General features: G+C 45.1%; 1 protein-coding gene across 1 annotated transcript in view; it reads left to right on the top strand.

Moving 5' to 3' along the window:
• Positions 1–20,108, top strand: part of Csmd2 (CUB and Sushi multiple domains 2) — a 519,739-nt gene that overhangs the window by 440,011 nt on the left and 59,620 nt on the right. The window contains exons 38-44 of the mRNA XM_048350831.1: positions 304–422; positions 970–1,039; positions 2,008–2,124; positions 4,919–5,128; positions 7,999–8,187; positions 11,214–11,391; positions 12,410–12,555. Coding sequence (XP_048206788.1) covers positions 304–422; positions 970–1,039; positions 2,008–2,124; positions 4,919–5,128; positions 7,999–8,187; positions 11,214–11,391; positions 12,410–12,555 — 1,029 coding nt within the window. The remainder of the gene's footprint in view (positions 1–303; positions 423–969; positions 1,040–2,007; positions 2,125–4,918; positions 5,129–7,998; positions 8,188–11,213; positions 11,392–12,409; positions 12,556–20,108) is intronic.

Raw genomic sequence — 20,108 nt, 5'->3', positions numbered from 1 at the left:
AGAGTGATATCCAAAGAACTCTGTCTAAGGCCCGTGGATCTACTGGCTTTCAGCCCAGTAGATGGCAGGGCACTCAGTCTCTATGATGACACACCTCTGCACCAGGGAGTTTGGGTTGGATAACCAGTCTATGTCTTGCAGGCACTCTGATTTCTTGTGGGCACTGTAAGGTACAGAGGTTGGGAGGCACTGGCCTGGATGTTTCCCTGCCCTCCCCTCCGTGAGGAGCATCCTCGGGCTTCCTGCCACCTTGATCTTCCAGGCTTCTCTAGTCTCTTTGCCTTCTGTCTCTGTCTTGTCCAGCTGTGGGCCTAAGCAGTTGTCCTGAACCCGCTGTGCCCAGTAATGGGGTGAAGACTGGTGAACGCTACTTGGTGAATGATGTGGTCTCTTTCCAGTGTGAGCCAGGATATGCTCTGCAGGTACCCGCTCCCCTCAGCCAAACCCCCAGGATGGGAGTCAGGTGCCCGCCTCCCCCCCCCCCATCCCACCAGATATGATTGGCCAACCTTGCACAACCAGCAGAGCTGCAGTCACCAAGGAACAGGGAGCAGCCGTCAGTTCCCCCCGGGACCGTTAGCCCCTCCTGGAGCTATTCATGCAGAAGACAAACTTTGCTAGGTTTAACAATTTGGCATGAGACAGCTTCAGATATGTTCCTGCAAAGTTGAGTTTGATTGGACTTCAGGAAATTTTAATTTTCCTTTGAAGCCCACGAGGGAATTTAGTAATTAAAGGAATCTCACCAGCGAACCTGTAGTAATGAGAATTCTTTAGGAATGGTTGTGAATAATTGTCCTTCCTCAAAATCTCTTTCCCTCTGCCTGAACTCATATTCCACAGTGGATCTATATCTCTTTGTAGGTCTTGTTCCTTAACACAAGACCCCAGAATAAGCTCTCATTCTGAATTAGACACTTAACTGTGTTCATGCGGGCCACTAGCTCACCCTGGCTCCTGTATCTATAGGGCCACGCCCACATCTCCTGCATGCCCGGTACAGTACGGCGATGGAACTACCCTCCTCCACTCTGTATTGGTAAGAGAGTCCAGACTTTTCAGCCCATGTAAAACCATTCTCAATGGGATGTGAGCTCAGAGGCATGTTGTAGAGTTCAAGTTCAACTTTCAGAAGGAAGCTTGAGGTTCTAAATTTGCTCTAAGTCAGTAGTTTCAGACAGAAGAGACACAGGTGGTCACACTGCTCTATTCTGGTGTACTTACAAGTCATCATCCCTGAAGCCTGCCTAAAGCTTGCCTGAAGACTGGCACTCCCTCCCCTTCTACCATTCCCTGGGCCCCCATGGCTGGCCAGTCCCTTTCTGCTCATATGGTCTTTACTGATAAAATGGGACTTGATGTCATCAGCTAACTAGCTTCCATGGAGCCCAAGCCCTGTATTCTGAGACAGATGGCCCCAGACCCTCCCAATGTGATTGAGTGACACTCATAGAGTCTCATGGTTGTCTCATATCAGATGATCTCATTTTTGAAGGAGGGTTCCTGGTGAGCCTAACCTACCCACCACTCTGCCCTGTGGAACATGTCTGGATCCCATTTCTGATACCAAATTAAAAAGACATATTTGGAAAAGAGCATGGTGCCTGGCACAGACACTGAATGCCAGTCCTTTCCTTCCTCTGTCCTTTGCTGCAGTCCTGGAAGCATTGACTGGAAAGTCCAGATAGGACTGACCAGTAATGATCAGACTGCTGTTGGAACAGACCTGTTCGTGCTAAAGGCATTGACCTAGGAAGGGCCTGCTCAAGGTAGAGAGTTCATAACTTGTGGACTCCTGGGCATCTTAGGGTATGCTTTCCTTCTCAATTCATATTATTAATTTGGCGATTGTGTGACCTTTTCTTGGAGAGATTTTTAAATTTCACAAAGGAGTTTGTGACTCAAGGAAAAGTTTAATACTAGTGCCCTGGGAGGGCTTATGAGCATAAGCATTCATCTACATTCTCCTCAATCTTGTTCTAACGCCATCGCATCTCATTGTCGTAGCACAGTGTGGGGGAGCCGTGGAAGAGATGGAGGGGGTGATCCTGAGCCCCGGCTTTCCAGGCAACTATCCCAGTAATATGGACTGCTCGTGGAAGATCGCACTGCCAGTGGGCTTTGGTAAGACCTCCAACCTCCTCAGGAGACAAGCCCGGGCCCCCAAATTGAAATAGCCATCTTCCTAACCTCAATATCCCCTCGGTCAAGTCCATTTAGCACTCTGCTCCCCCATTCCTCATTTGGTGACATCTGCACAGTTCTGAGATCAATTGAGAATGGCAGAGATAAACGTATAAGGGGAAAGAAAACCTCTTAAGGGTTGCCATTATTATCATTTGAGGAGTGAACCAAAATCCAGGGATGTGAAATAGGAAATTACCCGGGGATGTTTTTAAAAAGGAAAAAGAAATCTATTTTACTGAGACTGGACCTCAAGTTGTGCTTTTAACTCCCCATCCGATTTATCATCCTAATTAAATTGAGCCAAGGTCAATATGAAATTGAGTTTGCACTCTTCAAAGGCACATTCTACTGGCCTAGAGATTGGGAAAGGTTTGGAGATGAAGGAGGTTGAGATGGAGCTCGGTGTGGGAGGGTTGGATATGAAGGACATTAATTTAGGTACAAAATATAATTTCTGGTGATTCCTGAATGGTGCCCTGGGAGTGTAATTTATATCCAGATAACTGGTGTCGAAAGGATAAAGGATTTGAGCTGATAGGAAACCAATGGGATTTATGCAGAAGTTGTTTTGTTGGTCATTGCTCTACCCCTGGGACAAAAATGTCTCATGGGGATTACTCTTTTAAAGCATGTTATCAGTGTACATTAATTAATAATGATGGCTTTCCTTGTGACATTTCATTCATGTATGTATTGTACTTTGATCATAATCTCCCCTGTGACCTTTTCTTATCCCCTTCTCTCTTCTTCCAATATTCTTCTTCCCAGGGGAGGTTGTTCTTACATAGATCTGGGACCTCCCAGTCTACAAGCACAGAGTGTGCCTCCAAATTAGAGAAAGCTTCCTAACTGGACTAGAGAAAAACTGGAGTCTTCTACCCATAATACTGTTCTGGAGGAAACTGGTCACAAAATGACCAGTAGCCATGGGAGACTCCAGATTTTGAGATGTTGAGGAAGGAGCCCATTTTGCTTTTATATTCACAGTTGGAGTGGACAAACCTCATAGGACAGAGGACCAGAGTTTAACTGGGAAGACTGTTCCCTGTGAATCCTTATGTCGAAGTCACCAGAACTCTTCTTAAGTGTTTATTTAGACCCATCAGGTTCAGTCACATACATCATCCTATTGCTGTTAATAGTTTCTAACCTGCCCCTGCATGTACATACCACTGCCACTAGGTGGCAGTCAGCATTTCACCAGTACAGGAGGATGTGTGCTCTGAGAACACAATGCTCAGCTCCACAGGTGCTGAGTACGAAAATATCTGTGCAGGAGGTGTAGCTCAAGTGATAGGCTGCCTATCTATGCCAAGCAAAAGGGATTCGAAAACAATCTGCATGTTTATTAGAAGGAGGGTGGTTTGTGTGGTTGGGTAATTCTTACAATGCAATTACTTAATTTGTCATCAAAATGAATGGAACAAAGCAGGAGACGGAAGATCCTGAACATTATATGCCAAGTCTTTATTTTTTACATAATTAGATACAATAACAATTGCACGTATGTGATCATTCTAGCAAATTAGAAAGTACAGGTGCACAGATTTTAAAAGTCAAAATCCATCTAAAATCTCATCGTGCAAAAACAATCAGAAATATCTCAGTCCTCTGCCATTAAACGGTGGTGCTTTTAAGGACAGGAACCTACTAACCCTGTTTCTCCTAGGCCGCACCTCCCATAGCCTTAATGCAAGTCGCATACTCAGTAGACACATCACTAAATGAATTAAGGTTCTTCCAATGGTTTTTTTAAAAAACACAAATACTAGAATTAGATCCTATATGCTAGTTTACAGTCTTCTTTTTCACAATTAACACTACTATGGACAGTCTCCTGTGCTTGGTAAATAGATTTTTTTCAGTAACATTTTCCATTGTCATCCAATTTTTAAAAGTCGAATTAGTAAACATATATTGATGTTTCTACCTCCTTTCTACAAAGCTCACATAAATGTGTACATCTTTCAGAGGTTATGTAAACCAAGCCTGGAGCCACATGACTGTAATCCCAGCTAAAAGAGAAGGAGGCAGGAGGATCTCTAGCTCGAGGCCAACCTGGGGAAAGTTAGCAAGACCCTATCTCAAAAACAAAATAAATGCAAAGGGACCCAGAGCCTAGCTGAAGTTGTGGAATACTCGCTTAGCATGTGTAAGGCCCTGTGTTCATTTCCAAGTACCACCAAGAAGGGTTGCTAGATCTTGGTACACCCACTAAGACCTCAAAGTATAAATTTCAGTTTCTTTCCCAATAGGACAAGTGAGATAATGTATAATTCTAGGCCTTGTGTCTCAAAATCCCCTTAAGTATTCTAGAAAAATACCAGTATTGACAGTCATGTCTTTTTATTAAGAGTCAGGGTTGCTATATTTTAGTAAAAAGTCTACTTCCATGGAACTGTCTTTATGTTGATATTAGACTAGACATATGACTCGCAAATTAAGTCACATGTTGACCCTGAACTTCACTTTCAATCAAATAAAGTAGACTCAGGATACAGCTTGAAAATGAGTGGTGCCTGTGCTTTTGAATGAGTAATAGACTCTCTGGTTCTGCTTGGAGGCCAAAGAAAGGACTAGACCCATTTCCCAAGGCTTGTCCTGGGACCCCTGATTGTGTGGGAAGTTAGTGGGGGGGGGGTGGTAGGGGGACTCTGGGCTCTGGTAGGAGATGCTTTTGGGGGGCAGCTGACTTGGCTTTGGGGACTGTCTGCCTCTGTCCTGCTCCCAGGAGCTCACATCCAGTTCCTGAACTTCTCCACCGAGCCCAACCATGACTTCATAGAAATCCGGAATGGCCCCTACGAGACCAGCCGCATGATGGGCAGATTCAGCGGGAGTGAGCTGCCAGGCTCCCTCCTTTCCACATCCCACGAAACCACCGTGTATTTCCACAGCGACCACTCCCAGAACCGGCCAGGATTTAAGCTGGAGTACCAGGGTAAGGACAGGAGTACCCTGCCGGCTTCCCTTGCCTTCTCCACAACCACCCAACTCCCCAGCCTTCCACATTCAACAGGCTAAGCAGCAGAGAGCAGAACTGTCTGCGGGCATTCTTTTGGCCACATGCATTTTTTCTGGGCCCTGGATCTCACTACCCCTTTTGTGGTGGGCTCCATAGCACCCAATGAGGCTTCAAGGATCAAGACCCAATAACCGACAGTTCCCCTTGGCTGAGTTGCCCATCTGTGTCTTCTCAGGCATTTCTTTTCTTTTTTTTTTTTTTTTTTGCCAGTCCTGGGCCTTGAACTTAGGGCCTGAGCACTGTCCCTGGCTTCTTTTTGCACTCTACTACTTAAGCCACAGTGCCACTTCTGGCTTTTTCTATATATGTGGTGCTGAGGAATCAAACCCAGGGCTTCATGTATACGTGGCAAGCACTCTTGCCACTGGGCCATATTCCCAGCCCATCTCGGGCATTTCTGACTGTCCAATCCACCACTTCCCAATGGGCTTTAAGAAGCTGAAATTACTGCGGCGGCCACCAATGGCTCACACTCCTGGCTACTCAGGAGGCCGAGATCTAAAGGTCATGGTTCAAAGCCAGGGCAGACAGGAAAGTATGAAACTCTTATTTCCAGTTAACCAATACAAAAAAAAAAAAAAAACTGGTAGTGGAGCTGTGTGGTTCAAATGGTAGGGTGCCAGCCTCAAGTGAAAAAGCTATGGGAGAGTGCCCAGGCCCTGAGTTCAAGCCTCAGTACTGGTACGTACACACACCAAAAACAAAAAAGGAACGAAAGAAAAAAAATGCCGAACTGCTACTGTCCATCAGGACAAGTGACGGAGCAACAGGATGCTGGCTTCAGTTTCAGACCTAAGAGTGCCCAAGTCTTGCAGAATGAAACGTGTTTTCTTGTATGGGGACCAGCCATGCTTACAGAGGCTCCACTTCCAGAAGGGCTCCATGAGACAGCAGCCTCTCCCCCACACTCTGCTTCCGGCATCCTCTCCCTGAAACTCCATCTGCTCTGTGTGCGGGGCCCTCAGTCCTGTGACAGTGGGAATAGTGCCTGACCTGCACGGCTGTACGTGGTAGCCCTGAGTAGGTCCAGCTTCTCCTCTAGATGCTTCCCTAGTGTGACTCAGTCTCCCATAGACATCCTACTTTTGTCAAAAAGTTGATGCCCACTACTCAGGGTTCGTTTCTGCCCTCAGGCCCCAGCCTCTCCCCTTTAGCTTCTTCCAAAGCTATGAAAGTAGTCTTGGCCACAAGAGGGATCCAGCCTTCCTCACAGAATGAAATTTCTCTCTTTGAAAAGCTTCTATTAGACGATTCGCATAAGCAACATCCACCACCTCTCATCAAAGCTACTCCAGCTTTTTTTTGGGGGGGGAGTGAGAGTGGGAGGGTGCTAGTAGTAGTGCTTGAACTCAGGGCTTAGCTTTTACATGCAAAGCTGGCACTGGAACCACTGAGCCACAGCTGCACGTCCAGCTTTTTTGGTAGTTGATTGGTGAGTCTCATGGACTTCTCTGCCTGGCCTAGCTCTGAACTGTGATCCTCAGATCTCAGCCTCCTGAGTAGCTAGGATTACAGGCATGAGCCACCAGCACCTGGCTACCCCAGCTTTTAACACACACCCTCTTCAGACCCCTCACCTTCTTTGAGCATACATAATTCCCATCAAGGCTTTCCTTAACAGCCTAGCCCATCCCATCAGAAGCCTTCCTGGGCATCAAGTTCCTTGCCTCCACCACGACTTCATAGCCAAAACCCTCTCTAGAAACAGAACCACATCTCTCCAACCCCACCCCCCATGACTGCTCAGTTATTGGCACCCCCAATTACCTCAGTGATTTCTAGAAAAACCTACCAGGCCTGAGAATCCCCTCTTATAGTACCAAATGGAAACATAGCCACCATCACAGAATAGGTACCTAAAAAATATTAGCTTGGCAGCCATTGCTGTTTATACTGTTACCCTGCATGATAAACACATCCACTCCTGTGGAATATTCATGCCATTTCAGCTGCTCCCATGGAAATTTTCCACTGTAGAAATGGTTCACCTCCTCCTACCACTGATTGTCCATGTAAAATAGATCCAATTACCACCATAAAGAATATTCTTGGTCCCGTGGACCCAATTAGTAGCAGGCCTTGCTCTGTGGCACATGCTCAGTCAGCCCTTCAGTGACCTCAGGCACTCCGAGGAAAACACCTTGAGTCAGCCCACATATTGTCATGGGAAGGGCGTTCGTGCTCTTTGGAGGGACTGGTTTGTGTGACAGTCACACATTCCTTCTAGCCACACCAGTCCCTCTGGAAAATGCCTGTCTTTGCTGCAGGTTTGGCTTGCTCCCACCAAATTTCTTCTTTATAGGTTCTAATTTTGCAGAATTGGAAAGACTCCACTCACTGTAGTCTGAGTTTGTGATCTTGTCATTGCTCAATGACACAAACGAGACCAACAACAGGGACCAGGAAGGCACAGACTCCAACACCTGGCCTCAAATAGGTGCTCAATCAATAACAGTTCCACCTAACTAATTATTCCTTGAGGCTTCTTTTCCTTAGGCAATACTAATAAGAAATTGTGATTAATGTTTTTCCCATGAGCCAGTACTGTACAGAGAGCCAAGCTGGTGCCCTTCTACTTCCTCCTTACCATAATCACTTTATAATAACAAAACAGGGGCATAGAGAAGCTGAAGAACTTACCCAAAGCCAACAACAAGTAAAGGATCAAGTTCTGTCTGTGTCTCAAATCTAGCATATCACCAGCTGTGATACTTTGCTAATGTGTTTAGGGAAAGAAAATGTATCTGGTAGGAATAATGTGACCTTTTTCTTCTGATCTTTTCCAGCTTATGAACTTCAAGAGTGCCCAGACCCAGAGCCCTTTGCCAATGGCATCGTGAGAGGAGCTGGCTATAATGTTGGACAATCAGTGACCTTCGAGTGCCTTTCAGGATATCAACTAATTGGCCACCCTGTCCTCACATGTCAGCATGGCACCAATCGGAACTGGGACCATCCCCTTCCCAGGTGTGAAGGTATGTACCTCCCTCATCCCTGGTGGTCCTTCCTACAGTGGTAATAAAGACAGACCCCAAGCAGCCCCACATTCTTCCTGCCTGCTCCATGGGGTCACCAGTGCTGGAGATCAAGGAAAACTTCATTCACCCTCTTTCCACCTGAGTGTGAAAAGCCTAGTCATGGAGAAGATCCAGACAGTAGAGTACTGAGCAAGCCCTGTGAAGGCCAGGGAATGACATACCCAGCCCTTAGAAAAATCTAGATTGATGGGATAGATGTGGTGTTCTGAAAGTGTCAATCATGGCACCTTTCCAAAGGGAGAAGAAAATGTTGCCTCTTACTGAGAAGTCTCTGGCTCCCTTCTTTTCCACCATTGTTATTCTCTCCCTCCCACATGAATCTGAAGAGAGCTAAGTAGCTAACACACTTTCATGGGACTTCTTCGTTAGTAGAAGCAGGTGGGAGATGACCCAGAAGCTATGCTGCCTCTACCCTCACATGTGCCTCTTGGTTCTGCTTCCTCTCATTTTTCACTCTACCAGCCCAGCGTTTTGCTGGAGGAGATGCTGGAATTTGAAACAAGAATGACCTGGGAACCATCATTACACAGGAGAAAGCTCCCTGGCTCTGAGATTAGCTGACCCCTCCTTCCCTGCACCACTTGTCTTTCTGAGCTTCAGTGTCTCCCTTAGTAAAATGAGACATTTCATGAGATTACACTGACTGAACACTCAGTTTTCCCTCTCCATAGAGGAAAAGGCCTTATTCCCAGCCCTGATGAGCTGTCCTAGAGTTAGGATATAAGATCATTATTTCTAAAAGTATCAACCCCCCAATTATTCAGATTTTTACAGCTATCCTGAGCATAGTCAATCATCCTGCGATTGTTCTGTAACCACGTTATGGGGTAACCTTCACTGTGGATCTTGTTGCCTTGATTCCCTTCTGATTTCATTTGTTTATCTGTTTATAGAGTGTGGGAGAGAGAAAAGAGTTCTTTCTGTCTGCTGTCTGAGCCAGAAGTTCCTCTCCCTCCTGGGAAAGCTTCTTTGCTTAGTGCCTTTGGCACTGTATCTGCTTGCTTTTCCAGCCGTGTATACCAGCTTTTATAGTCCTCTCTTCTTTGCCCCTTAAGTATTGTTCTTTGGAGTTTTATTCTTGACTGTCTCCTTGCTCTCATCTGCTCCTACATCCCATCTTTATCTGCACACCACATTTACTTTCTGAGAAGGACACCTGTATGTCCAGTTGTTTATTAAATATCTTCACTTATTTCCCAACAGATTGAAAATTGAACGTAGTGGCTTTCTGTCATTACACTGAAATCCTGTCTCGTAATGAGCATGCCTAGTTGCCTAGGCCTTCAGCCCTCAGCTTGGGAACGCTTCCCTTCCCTGATCTCCCAGATTCACCGAGGCCTGCTCTCTACATCCTAATTATAGCGTGTGCATATGTATTACAACATGCACAGTATGAAGTCGTAGAGTATAGTATTATATACATCTGCCTTTTTCTATCCTCGGTCTCTACCTTAATCCAGGCCACTGCTTAGATGTGCATTCTACTTTTCTGACTTCATTCTTCACCAAGCTAAGTCACACACAGCCTTACTGTCCTCTGCGCCCACCAGGGAGGCAGTGAGCCTTCCAGACCACCAGCATCTCCTGATACTCGCCTACTTAGAAGCCAGCAAGGCATCCCCTTCTCCCCTGGGGCAAACTCCAGGCCCCTAATATGGCACAGACTAGTGCCTACTTATCTCCATTCAGATGTCATGTTTCATTTTCCCATATGCCATATTTTTCTTGCCACTGGTTCTTCCACACACACTGTCCCTTCCTCATATGGCATTCCCCTGTCCCACCTTGACTACTTAGGCTTGCACATATGGAACCAATATGTACAGCTGGGGACAGAGAACACATAGCGGCTCCATCATCTCCAACCTGCTTCTGCCTTAAGGAGAGCGGTCATTTAGATCTCTCCCATCCACTGTGAATTCCAGCTGGAACCCTTCTCAGTTGCCCTGGGTCCAGTTAAATTACCCCTTCAAATGTCCCCTGTGGCATTCCCTGACAACGACAGGTGCCATCCTGTGCTATAGATGTTCTTGGCTGTGGCCCAGTGGGCTGGTGGTCCCATAGGGCCAAAATTGGGCATCCTACTTCCCAGGCTTCTTCTGGCACTCAGTGGATAGTTGCCGCATGTGGAAAGACAGCCTCTTTGAGGACATATTTGCATTTATGGGAACCCTTTGCTTTGCGAGATGAGGAAGACAAGCAGAGAGAATCGTTGATTGATCATCTGATTGACTGTTTGATTGATTGAAGTCCTACAGATCAAACTCGGGGCCTCATGCATATTAGGCAAGCATTCTGCCACTGAGATAAATTCCCAGCCTCAGGCAGAACATTTGACACATGTCATTTCACTAATTGCCACCACAGTCCCATGAGGGAATACTTTTAATCCTATTTTACAAGCAAGGAACCATTGACTAAGAGAGCTTCAACTACTTGTTTTAATTCATCTGGTCAATAAGTGCTTTTGCTGTGATTTTAACCCAATCTTAGCTTCATTTCAGAAATCCTCACCAGAAAAGAAAATGGACCAATGCCTAACATATGAAACTGTAACCTCTCTGTACATCAGTTTTATAATAAAAACTTTAAAAAAAAAAAAAGAAAAGAAAATGGAAAGGATAGATAGAAATTTCTGAGCTCCTCCAAGCAGAAATACTATAGCTCCAATCTAATGTCCACTCCTCCCATTCCCAGGAGAGGAGAGGGAATAGCTCCTCTGTGTCCTTCTGAAGGGAAAGGGCAGGCTGGGGGCAAGACACTTCCAGAGGGGCCTACACTGATAGCACAGAGCCAGGCAGAGCATGGTATGTGAGGCTGGTGGAACAGCCCCTCAGCCCCCCATCCCCCCTGGTCTCCTGGCAGGAGGAGGGCTGCTAGAGCTGGAGTTCTGTTAGGAAGTCCTCGGAACCCTCAGGTAGGTGCGGTCTCAGCACTCACATATTGTGTTCTCTCCCTCACAGTCCCCTGTGGTGGGAACATCACTTCCCCAAATGGCACCGTGTACTCCCCAGGGTACCCCAGTCCATATTCCAGCTCCCAGGACTGTGTCTGGCTGATCACTGTGCCCATTGGTCATGGGGTCCACCTCAACCTCAGCCTGCTGCAGACGGAACCCTCTGGAGACTTCATCACTGTCTGGTAGGACCAGGTGCCACATTCACAGCCAATGAAAGTACTAAGGGGTGTGTGCATGGGAATATGTTGGCATCAGAGGCTTTCCTTAATATTTCAAGAGTTCAAACCAACATTCTGCACAGATGTAACCAAGCTACCTAGACTAGTGGAAGAGGCTTGGGATGGAGTTGTGTGAAATCCCTTGAGTTACCTCCTGAGCCAATGCTGTCCATAAGAGCCCTCTACACTGATGGAAATGTTCTATGGCCATGCTATCCAGTATGGAAGTGCCCAGACACATGCTCCTAAGCACATGGATGTGACTATAGTCACTAAGGAGCTGATTTTTAAATTTAACTTCAGTGAACTCAAGTGTGAAAAGCCACATGTAGCTAGTGGCTACTGAACTGGACAACTCAACATAGATAGGTAGGTAGGTAGGTAGATAGACATACATAGATAGATAGATAGATAGATAGATAGATAGATAGATAGATAGATATAGATCTTTAAATGGGTCTAAAAATCTATAGATAGATCTAATGCTATAAATACGTATAGATAAATCTATCGCTAAATAGAGTCCAAAAAAATCCTTTCCCCAGAAAAGCAATATCGGTGTGTCTTTTTGCTTGAGGGATAAGGAAATGGAGCTGGCTCAGAGAGTAGCAAGAGATGCCCATCCCAGTTCCCCAGCCCAGCCCCAGGGCTACTTCACACTGAGAAGACCTGCAGTAGGACCTGCAGCTCTGCTCCACGGTGCCTGCAACGCCTCAGAACCTACTGGGGACTGGAGGGTGGGCTGATGAAGAACCAGGAGGATGAGGATTTTGTGCAAATGAACTTTATGAATGTCATCAACTCTGTCTGGAGACTGAGCAGAGGAATGGAGGGTGTGGATCAGGGCATAGGGAAAAGAGCTTGGGTGCAAGATGAGTCCCACCCACACTCTCTAGGTCTCTCTCAAGGCCACTGTGGACCCTGGGAGAGCAAGCAGTTGGGATGACCCATGACAGGCCAGGACCTTCTTTCCTGTATGCAGGGATGGGCCACAGCAGACATCCCCACAGCTTGGAGTCTTCACCCGGAGTTTGGCCAGGAAAACCGTGCACAGCTCCACCAACCAGGTCCTGCTCAAGTTCCACCAGGATGCGGCCACTGGCGGGATCTTCGCCCTTGCCTTCTCCGGTCAGTATGGAAGCTTGGCCTGGTGGGGAGGGGACCTCAGACTCTCAGGTCAAGGCTGAACATGACTCCTGGCTCTGCCATTCACGACTTTGAGTGAGCTGCATGGCCTTTCTGAGACTCAGTGTCCCCAGTTATGAGAAGTAAGTGGGCTAGCCTGTGACAGCTGCCTGCACCGAGCTCTCTTCATCTGTGAAAATTCCCTTCCTACACACACTAGTAGTGCACAGAGGCGCAAGAGAGTGACCCTGGGCACCAGACCCAACTTTCCAAAGTCCACTCACTCAGACCAATTCACAAGCCAAGTCCTGTATAGTTACTGCACTTCTAAAAGACAGAACCCCTCTGCAGGGCCCAGCCCCTCTTCTCACTTCATGTGGGGTGTTTTTGTGCATAAAGGGAAGCAGAATGCTTTCAAGTAGCATAAGCATGAAAGGTTCAGTAGATTTGCCCTTACTTGCAGCCTCTTTTCTTCTAAGAGCTCAGAGTGAGGCTGGGTGCTGGCAGTTGACTATTGTAATCCTGTCTACTCAGGAAGCTGAGATCTGAGGATCAAGGCTCAAAGCCAGCCAGGGAAGAAAAGTTTATTAGATTCTTATCTCCAATTAATCACCAAAAAGCTGGAAGTATAGCCTTGGGCAAAAGAAAAAAGCCAAGTGAGAGGGCAAGGCTCTAAGTTCAAGCCCCAGTACCAATATAAAAAAAGATGGAAAATACCAAGAGTCCAGAGTTAGTTATGAACTAATTATTAGTTATTTTCTCATGTGTATAGCAGGAAGCCCATCATAGAAAATCTACAGGCTTTGCACTCTATGGAATGTAGCCCAGGTTTATAATCTGTATTCATTTGAACTGGAATCAGGAAAGCTGAGTTAATTCCTCTCTTCAATTTGGACCAGGTTTGTGTGACCATTCCCCCTCCTGAGCTGACTCCTCCAGGCTTTCACCTGTACTTTCACCTATGACTTGTGTGAGGTTCTGGGTGGATATGATTACTACCACCCTCCTCTTACAAATGAGGCAGAGGAAGGTTCCAGATATAATAACAGGAGATGGCACCAGGTCCTTGATTTCTGCAGCGGTGTCTCTGCTGTCACTGCAGTGTGAGTGCATGAAGGAGAGAGGTAACAGGGCTGGAAATGTGAACATTTTCACCCCTAAAGCCTAAGCCTATGATTGAGGCAGGGGTAGGGAAACTGAGGAAGAGAGGCATGAACATGTCAGCCTCTCCTCACCACTCTCAGGAGCTACAGCCCAGGGTGAGCACGCCATGGAGATGAGGCTCTGCCTTCTAGTCAATTTCAGTGCCCACGCCAGTCCTGAAGGACATGCTTCAGCCCCAGGCTTGGAAGTAAATTCATTTTAAGTCTCCCTGACTTTCCCCCAGAGTGATAGTGTGGGGTTCAGAGTAACAACCATGGGTTCTCCTCGTGGCTCTATCCCACATGAGCTGGATGACCTTAGATCTTCCTTTTCATCCTCAGGGACCAAATTCATTATCCACTAAGGAAGAATAATATCAGTTCCTAACCTCATAGGGTTAAATAAAATAATGCATGGAAATCCTTAGCTCGAGGCAAAGGTATAAAGAGTGCTAATAAATGGCAGCTGTATTAGTTCTCACCGCTCTGGTTATTAGATATTGACAGCCCAGGGTGACATTGCCCTAGTGCTTTGCCGGCTCTCTGGCTCCTGTTCTGGAGCTGTCCATGCCAGCACCAGGGGAAACAGGCCCAGCACCTCCAGGCCATCCTTGTTCCTGACTTCTCTGTCGCCCAAAGTACACTTGTTCCATGGAGCTCTGCCCTTCCTTCTCTCTGATGACACTCAAGGCTCTTGCTCTGTTCTAAATATCCCCCTGCTATTTCTATAATGAAGTCTAAGCTGCAGAGTTACTGTATGAGGTAGTGGGACCCTTTGGGCAGTGATGATATCATGAGGGCTGAGCCCCCTTGGATGGCCTTATAGGAGTGGCCTGAGAGAGTTCTTCTGTCCCTTGTACTATGTCAGAACACAGTGAAAAGACAATGAACCAGTAAGGAGGCCCTCACCAGACCAAATCTGCCAACACTACTGTCTGGGACTTCTCAGCCTGCAGAACTGAAAAAAAAGGATTTTCTGTTGTTTAAACTTCCTGGTGTATGGTAATTCATTATAGCAATTTAAGCAGACTAAGAAAGTCCCTAAAAGCCAGCTCAGATGAGAGTCCAAAGCCTCATAGACCAGAGGACTATGCAGGGGCCTGGGGCAAAAGTGGAGCTACTGCGGGGTCCAGGCTCTGGGCTCATGGGGGGCAGGCTGAGCAAGTGACAGAGGCCCATTCCATGCCGCAGGGAACCTTTTACCAGCCATGGAGTATTGCAAAGATTTTCAAGGTGTGTATGGTCAAGAAAGAATAGTAAAATGAATGCTGTTGCTGAGCCTAAGGTAAAGGACACAGAAGTTTTTGAAGCTCCTGGTTTATTCTTCATTCTTTTCCCTTTTTGTTTCTAAACCATTCATTTTCTTTATGATTGTATGGCCTATGTATTTCTCCAGAAATATGTGTTGTTCAATTTTGTACTGATATTTCCATCATACAAATGGAATAACTTCCATATGTATATTTTCTATCATAACAAAATGTCCAAGTCTGGGTTATACATAAAGAAAGGAGGCTTATTTAGCTCATAGTTCAGAAACTATAAGTCCCTAACAGGCCGCTGCACCTGTTGGCCTCAGGTGAGAGCCTCACAATAGCAGGAGTATGTGTGTGGATAACAACACTTGACCAGACAGGAAGCCAGAGGGATTTGGCAGGGAGTGGGGGTGGGGCAGGCAGACTCATTGTTTATATAACAACTCACTCTCCAGAGAACTAACTGGGATCCTGTGGGAACTATGATTCCATCCCTGCCTCTTCAAGCCCCACAGTCTCCCAGCATCACACACTAATGATCAGGCTTCCAGCACGCGAGCTTTGAGAAGCAGAGCACATCCAGCCATACCATAGATTCTCTGGTGACTTTTTTTTTTCTTCTGTCCGTCATGGGGCATGAATTCAGGACCTGGGATGCTGTCCCAGAGCTCTTTTGCTCAAAGCTAGTACTCTACCACCTTGAGCCACAGCTTCATTTCTGGTTTTCTGGTGGTTAATTAGAGATAAAAGTCTCACGGGGATTTTTCATCCCAGACTTGTTTTGAACTGTGATCCTCAGATCCCAGCCACCTGAGTAGCTAGGATTACAGGCGTGAGCCACCAGCACGCAGCTGTTAACTTCGCTTTTCTCATTTGAAAACTTAACTTTTGACATTAAGTTGATGCATATATCTGTACTTTATTTTACTTTTCCACAGTATATAGCATTCCACTGGATGAAAAATACAGTAGATTAATCTATGGCTAATGAGCATTTTGTCATTTTATTTCAAACAATAGGAACATTGTTGTGTAGTCCTTTATGCTAAACACATACAAGACTTTCTCTAGAGCCTAAGTTCAGCAGGAATTGTAAGGTTGTGTTAACACACCAAAAATCACCAGGAAGTGCAGAACTTATCTTCCAAAGTGATTATAACCATTTCCACTCTTCCTAAGAAAATGCTCCTGTTATTCTCCATCCTTGCAAACACTTGGTTTTATCGGGGTTTTGAATTTTAACCAATCTGGTGCATTGATGAAATGCATTTCCTGCTTATGACAATTCATTGAGTATTTGTGCTTCCAGTTCTGTAAGATGCCTGCTCCCCACGGAACTTCCTTCCTCCGAAGACAGTGACAGTGAGGAAATAGACAGATACGACTTCTGCCATTGATAATAAGGTCCAAGAAAGTACACTTGGGCTCTTTCCAATCGGACATTCTGTGTTTCCACATAAATGAGTGAGAAGTATTAGAGAATGGAATACTTGACTCAGCTTAAACCACCTCCTTTACAATAGTAACAGGAGAAAAGAATAACGTGAGGGTGGAGAACCCTGGAGCATGCCATTTAATCAGAGGGTCACAGCAGGCATCAGACTTGTAGCCAAGCAGTGGCAATGGGAACAACCCAGCAACTTTTCATGACAGTTCAGCCAACCAAGAAGAGACAGACAAACCTCAAGTAAGGGGCATACTATAAATTCACTGCATGTGATTGAGAAAAGTGTAAAAGCATGAAGGTCAAGAAAAGACTTTGAACTGCTCAGACTAAAGGAGTCCTGAGGATGAATGCACAAGTGTCTGAGCAGGAGCCCCTGCTGCTGGGGGCTTTATTGATGTGAGCAGAGAAATACATGGGATGCGAGGATTTGAGGGCAGAGTCCTGTTCATTTCCTGATGTTCGCACTTGGTTGTGACTAGGAAGTAGAATATGCTCATTTAGGAAAAATATTTTGGCGGGGTTGTAGGATATTGTGTTGGCTACTTACCTCCAGAGAGTTTATGGGAGGAAAAAGGGTTTTTGTACTATGCTCCCAACTTTTCCTCTACCTTAGTTTTTATTTATAAGAAGAGCTAGATAAGAAATAAGATGGGGGTTGGGGGCTGGGAATGTGGCTTAGTGGTAGAGTGCTTGCCTAGCATGCATGAAGTCCTGGGCTTGATTCCTCAGTACCTCAGAAACAGAAAAAACAGGGAGTGGCACTGTGGCTCAAGTGGTAAGAGTGTTAGCCTTGAGCAAAAGAAGCTCAGGGACAGTGCCCAATCCCTGAGTTCAAGCCCCAGGACTGGCAAAAAAGAAGAAGAAGAAGGAGGAGGAGGAGGAGGAGGAGGAGGAGGAGGAGGAGGAGGAGGAGGAGGAGGAGGAGGAGGAGGAGGAGGAGGAGGAGGAGGGGGAGGAGGAGGAGGGGGAAGAGGAGGAGGAGGAGGAGGAGGAGGAGGAGGAGGAGGAGGAGGAGGAGGAGGAGGAGGAGGAGGAGGAGATCTGTTTTAGGACAATTTAAGTTGGCAGAAAAGTCAACACAGAGCAGAATCCACACTGAAGAAACATCTTAGAGAAATGGAGAGCAGCCTCTAAAGAAGCTGGTAGCAGCAGCAGCCTCAGAGGGGGAAGAGAAGGAGGAGGAAGAATGGTGATGAGACAATCCAGTGAATGAAAAACCAACACACACAGAAAAACTTATTAACAAGAGCCAAATGGATGGAAGAGAACCACAATATTTTGAAGACAAAAGACAACCTTATACATACACAACTTTGTACATAGGATCAGCTCTTTGACTATATGAAAAGATACTGAGGGTGGAAATATTTGCAAATTATAAAGGTAGAAGGGTAGGAGAAACCCAGGAGAGCCCAAGCTGAGAACCTGCAAAGAAACCAAACTCAGGCCATTCTCAAACCAAATTGCATGTATATTAGATGGCAGAACACAAGGGAGTGACTTGTGTAGAGGTGTCAGAGCAAGAAAACATCGGGCCTTTTGTGTGGGAAAGGACAAGGCTGTCTTTTGCCTAGATTCAGGAGCTTAAAGACAGCCACCCTAGTTCCATCTCAACTTGTCACTCAAGGAAATATTACCCAAGGAGGGATGAACCAAGAACCCCAAGTAGAGAAGATAACGTAAAAGTAAAAAAAGTAGTGATACCAATGAAGCACTAAATGAAGACTTGAAAATGCAAATGCAAATTTGAGGCAGACTGAAAATACCATAATTTTTTATTATCGTCTTATTTTCTAAACTTGAAATGGTTGTACAAGGGATTATAATTGAGCATGTCCATTTATGTGTCCAGTAACCCCTCCCATCACTCTCCTCATCCTACCTGTTCTCAACCCCCAAATTCATTTCATATTTCTCATGCCCTTTGTCACATATGTGCATTGAGTGTTTTTGCTATATTTATCCTATTCCCTTTTACATGCATGCACCCCTCTCCCATTAGCCCCCCTCCATTCCACTTTGTTCAGCTTCCTGATAATCATTTTCTTAAACTTTCTGTTAAATTTTTAAATGGTTATTCCATGGAGTTTCCCTTCTGCATACACTGTACTGTAGTCAACTTGATCTCTCATGTATATGTTATATGTATGTATATGTATGTATATATATATATATGCATGTGTGTGTTTACACAGAAAGTTGTATTTTGAATCTAAGATCCACATGAGAAAAAACTTGTGACCTTTGTTTTTCTAGGCCTAGCTTACTTCATTCAGTATCATATTTTCTAGACCCATCCATTTTTGCTGCAAATAATATAATAACTGTAACTCTTATAGTGTTAAAACAAATAATTTTATACTAACAAATGCCAAAGTAGATTCTGAGAATGGAATCAGTACCTACTATTCATGTTCTGACTTTGATGCCAATAAATTAGGATGTCAGGTAGACCCTAATAGATCATAGACAGAACTCTGTGCTTCTAAATGACTAGAAGAAGAGAATCAAGTAAAATAGAACCCTAATGTAAGAGGTAGACAACATTGGAACTGGTTAAGGGGAAAGATGCAAACAGCACAAAGTAAGGTAAAACCTTAAAATTTAATTATGAAAAATGCAAGTTTACTAAGGTCCAATTTCCTAATCTAGAAAGAAAACACTCTTAGATATGGCTAAGTAGAATTCTATTTTTTTCTATACTAGTTCCTTAGCTAAGACAAAAATGACATATTTAAAAAAAAATAAAAGTATGGTGCACTTGGGAATCTGTGGCAAATCCCAAGCTCAAGGCTAGCCTGAGGTACATAATGATACCTTTTCTCAGACCCCTCTGTACTTCACTTTGACAATAAAGTTTAAAAAAAAATGAATGAACTGAATGGATGGTCAGTGATAAATTCAACAAACATAAATAGCAATAATAATCTAAGAAAAACACACAATCAAAGCAAAAAGCATCCAATGCAAACGTGAATTATTTTTATCAGAGACAATTACTGTAACCCACAGTAATTTTCTTTGTGGTGATATGGGGCTTGAACTCAAGGTCTGGGTATTGTCCTTTAGCTTTTTCACTCAAGGCTAGCACTCTATCACTCAAGCCACACACCTCCCTTTCCAACTTTTTTTGGTGGTTAATTGGAGATAAGAGTCTCATAGACTTTCTGGCCTGAGTTGGCTTTGACCCATGATCCTCAGAGCTCAGCCTCCAGAGTCACTAATCCTGAGTAGCTAGGATTACGGGCATGAGTCACCCAGAGCCACCTGGTTACCAGCAGTAATTTTCTATGTGGTGAAGTACGTGTACCATTGTACAGTCCAGTAGAATGATATACAATCAAATCACCATGTAATCATCACCTCTAGATTGTTTCTCATCTTGTAAAACTAAAGCTCTGTTCTTCCTTCCTTCAACCCTGACACCAGCCCATCTGACTTCTGCCTCGATGACTCTGACAGTCATAGCTATCTCCTGGGAGAGGAGTTATAGTGTCTGTCCATTTGTGTTATCTTATTTCACATCGAATGATGTCTTCAGGATTCATCCATGTTGTCCCACATCTCAGGATTTCCTTCATTTTTAAGTCTGAAAACATGCCATGCACACCACATTTTTATTTTTCTGTCCACCCACCGATGAACTTGGATTGCATCCCTCATTGGCTATCGTAATCAAAGCTTTTAAGAATGTGAGTGTATTCTGTACAA

The sequence above is a fragment of the Perognathus longimembris genome, chromosome 7, assembly GCF_023159225.1.
Source record: "Perognathus longimembris pacificus isolate PPM17 chromosome 7, ASM2315922v1, whole genome shotgun sequence".
Taxonomy (NCBI): Eukaryota; Metazoa; Chordata; class Mammalia; order Rodentia; family Heteromyidae; genus Perognathus; species Perognathus longimembris.
The sequence above is the reverse complement of the archived record's forward strand: the minus strand, read 5'-3'. Positions and strand labels throughout refer to the sequence as shown.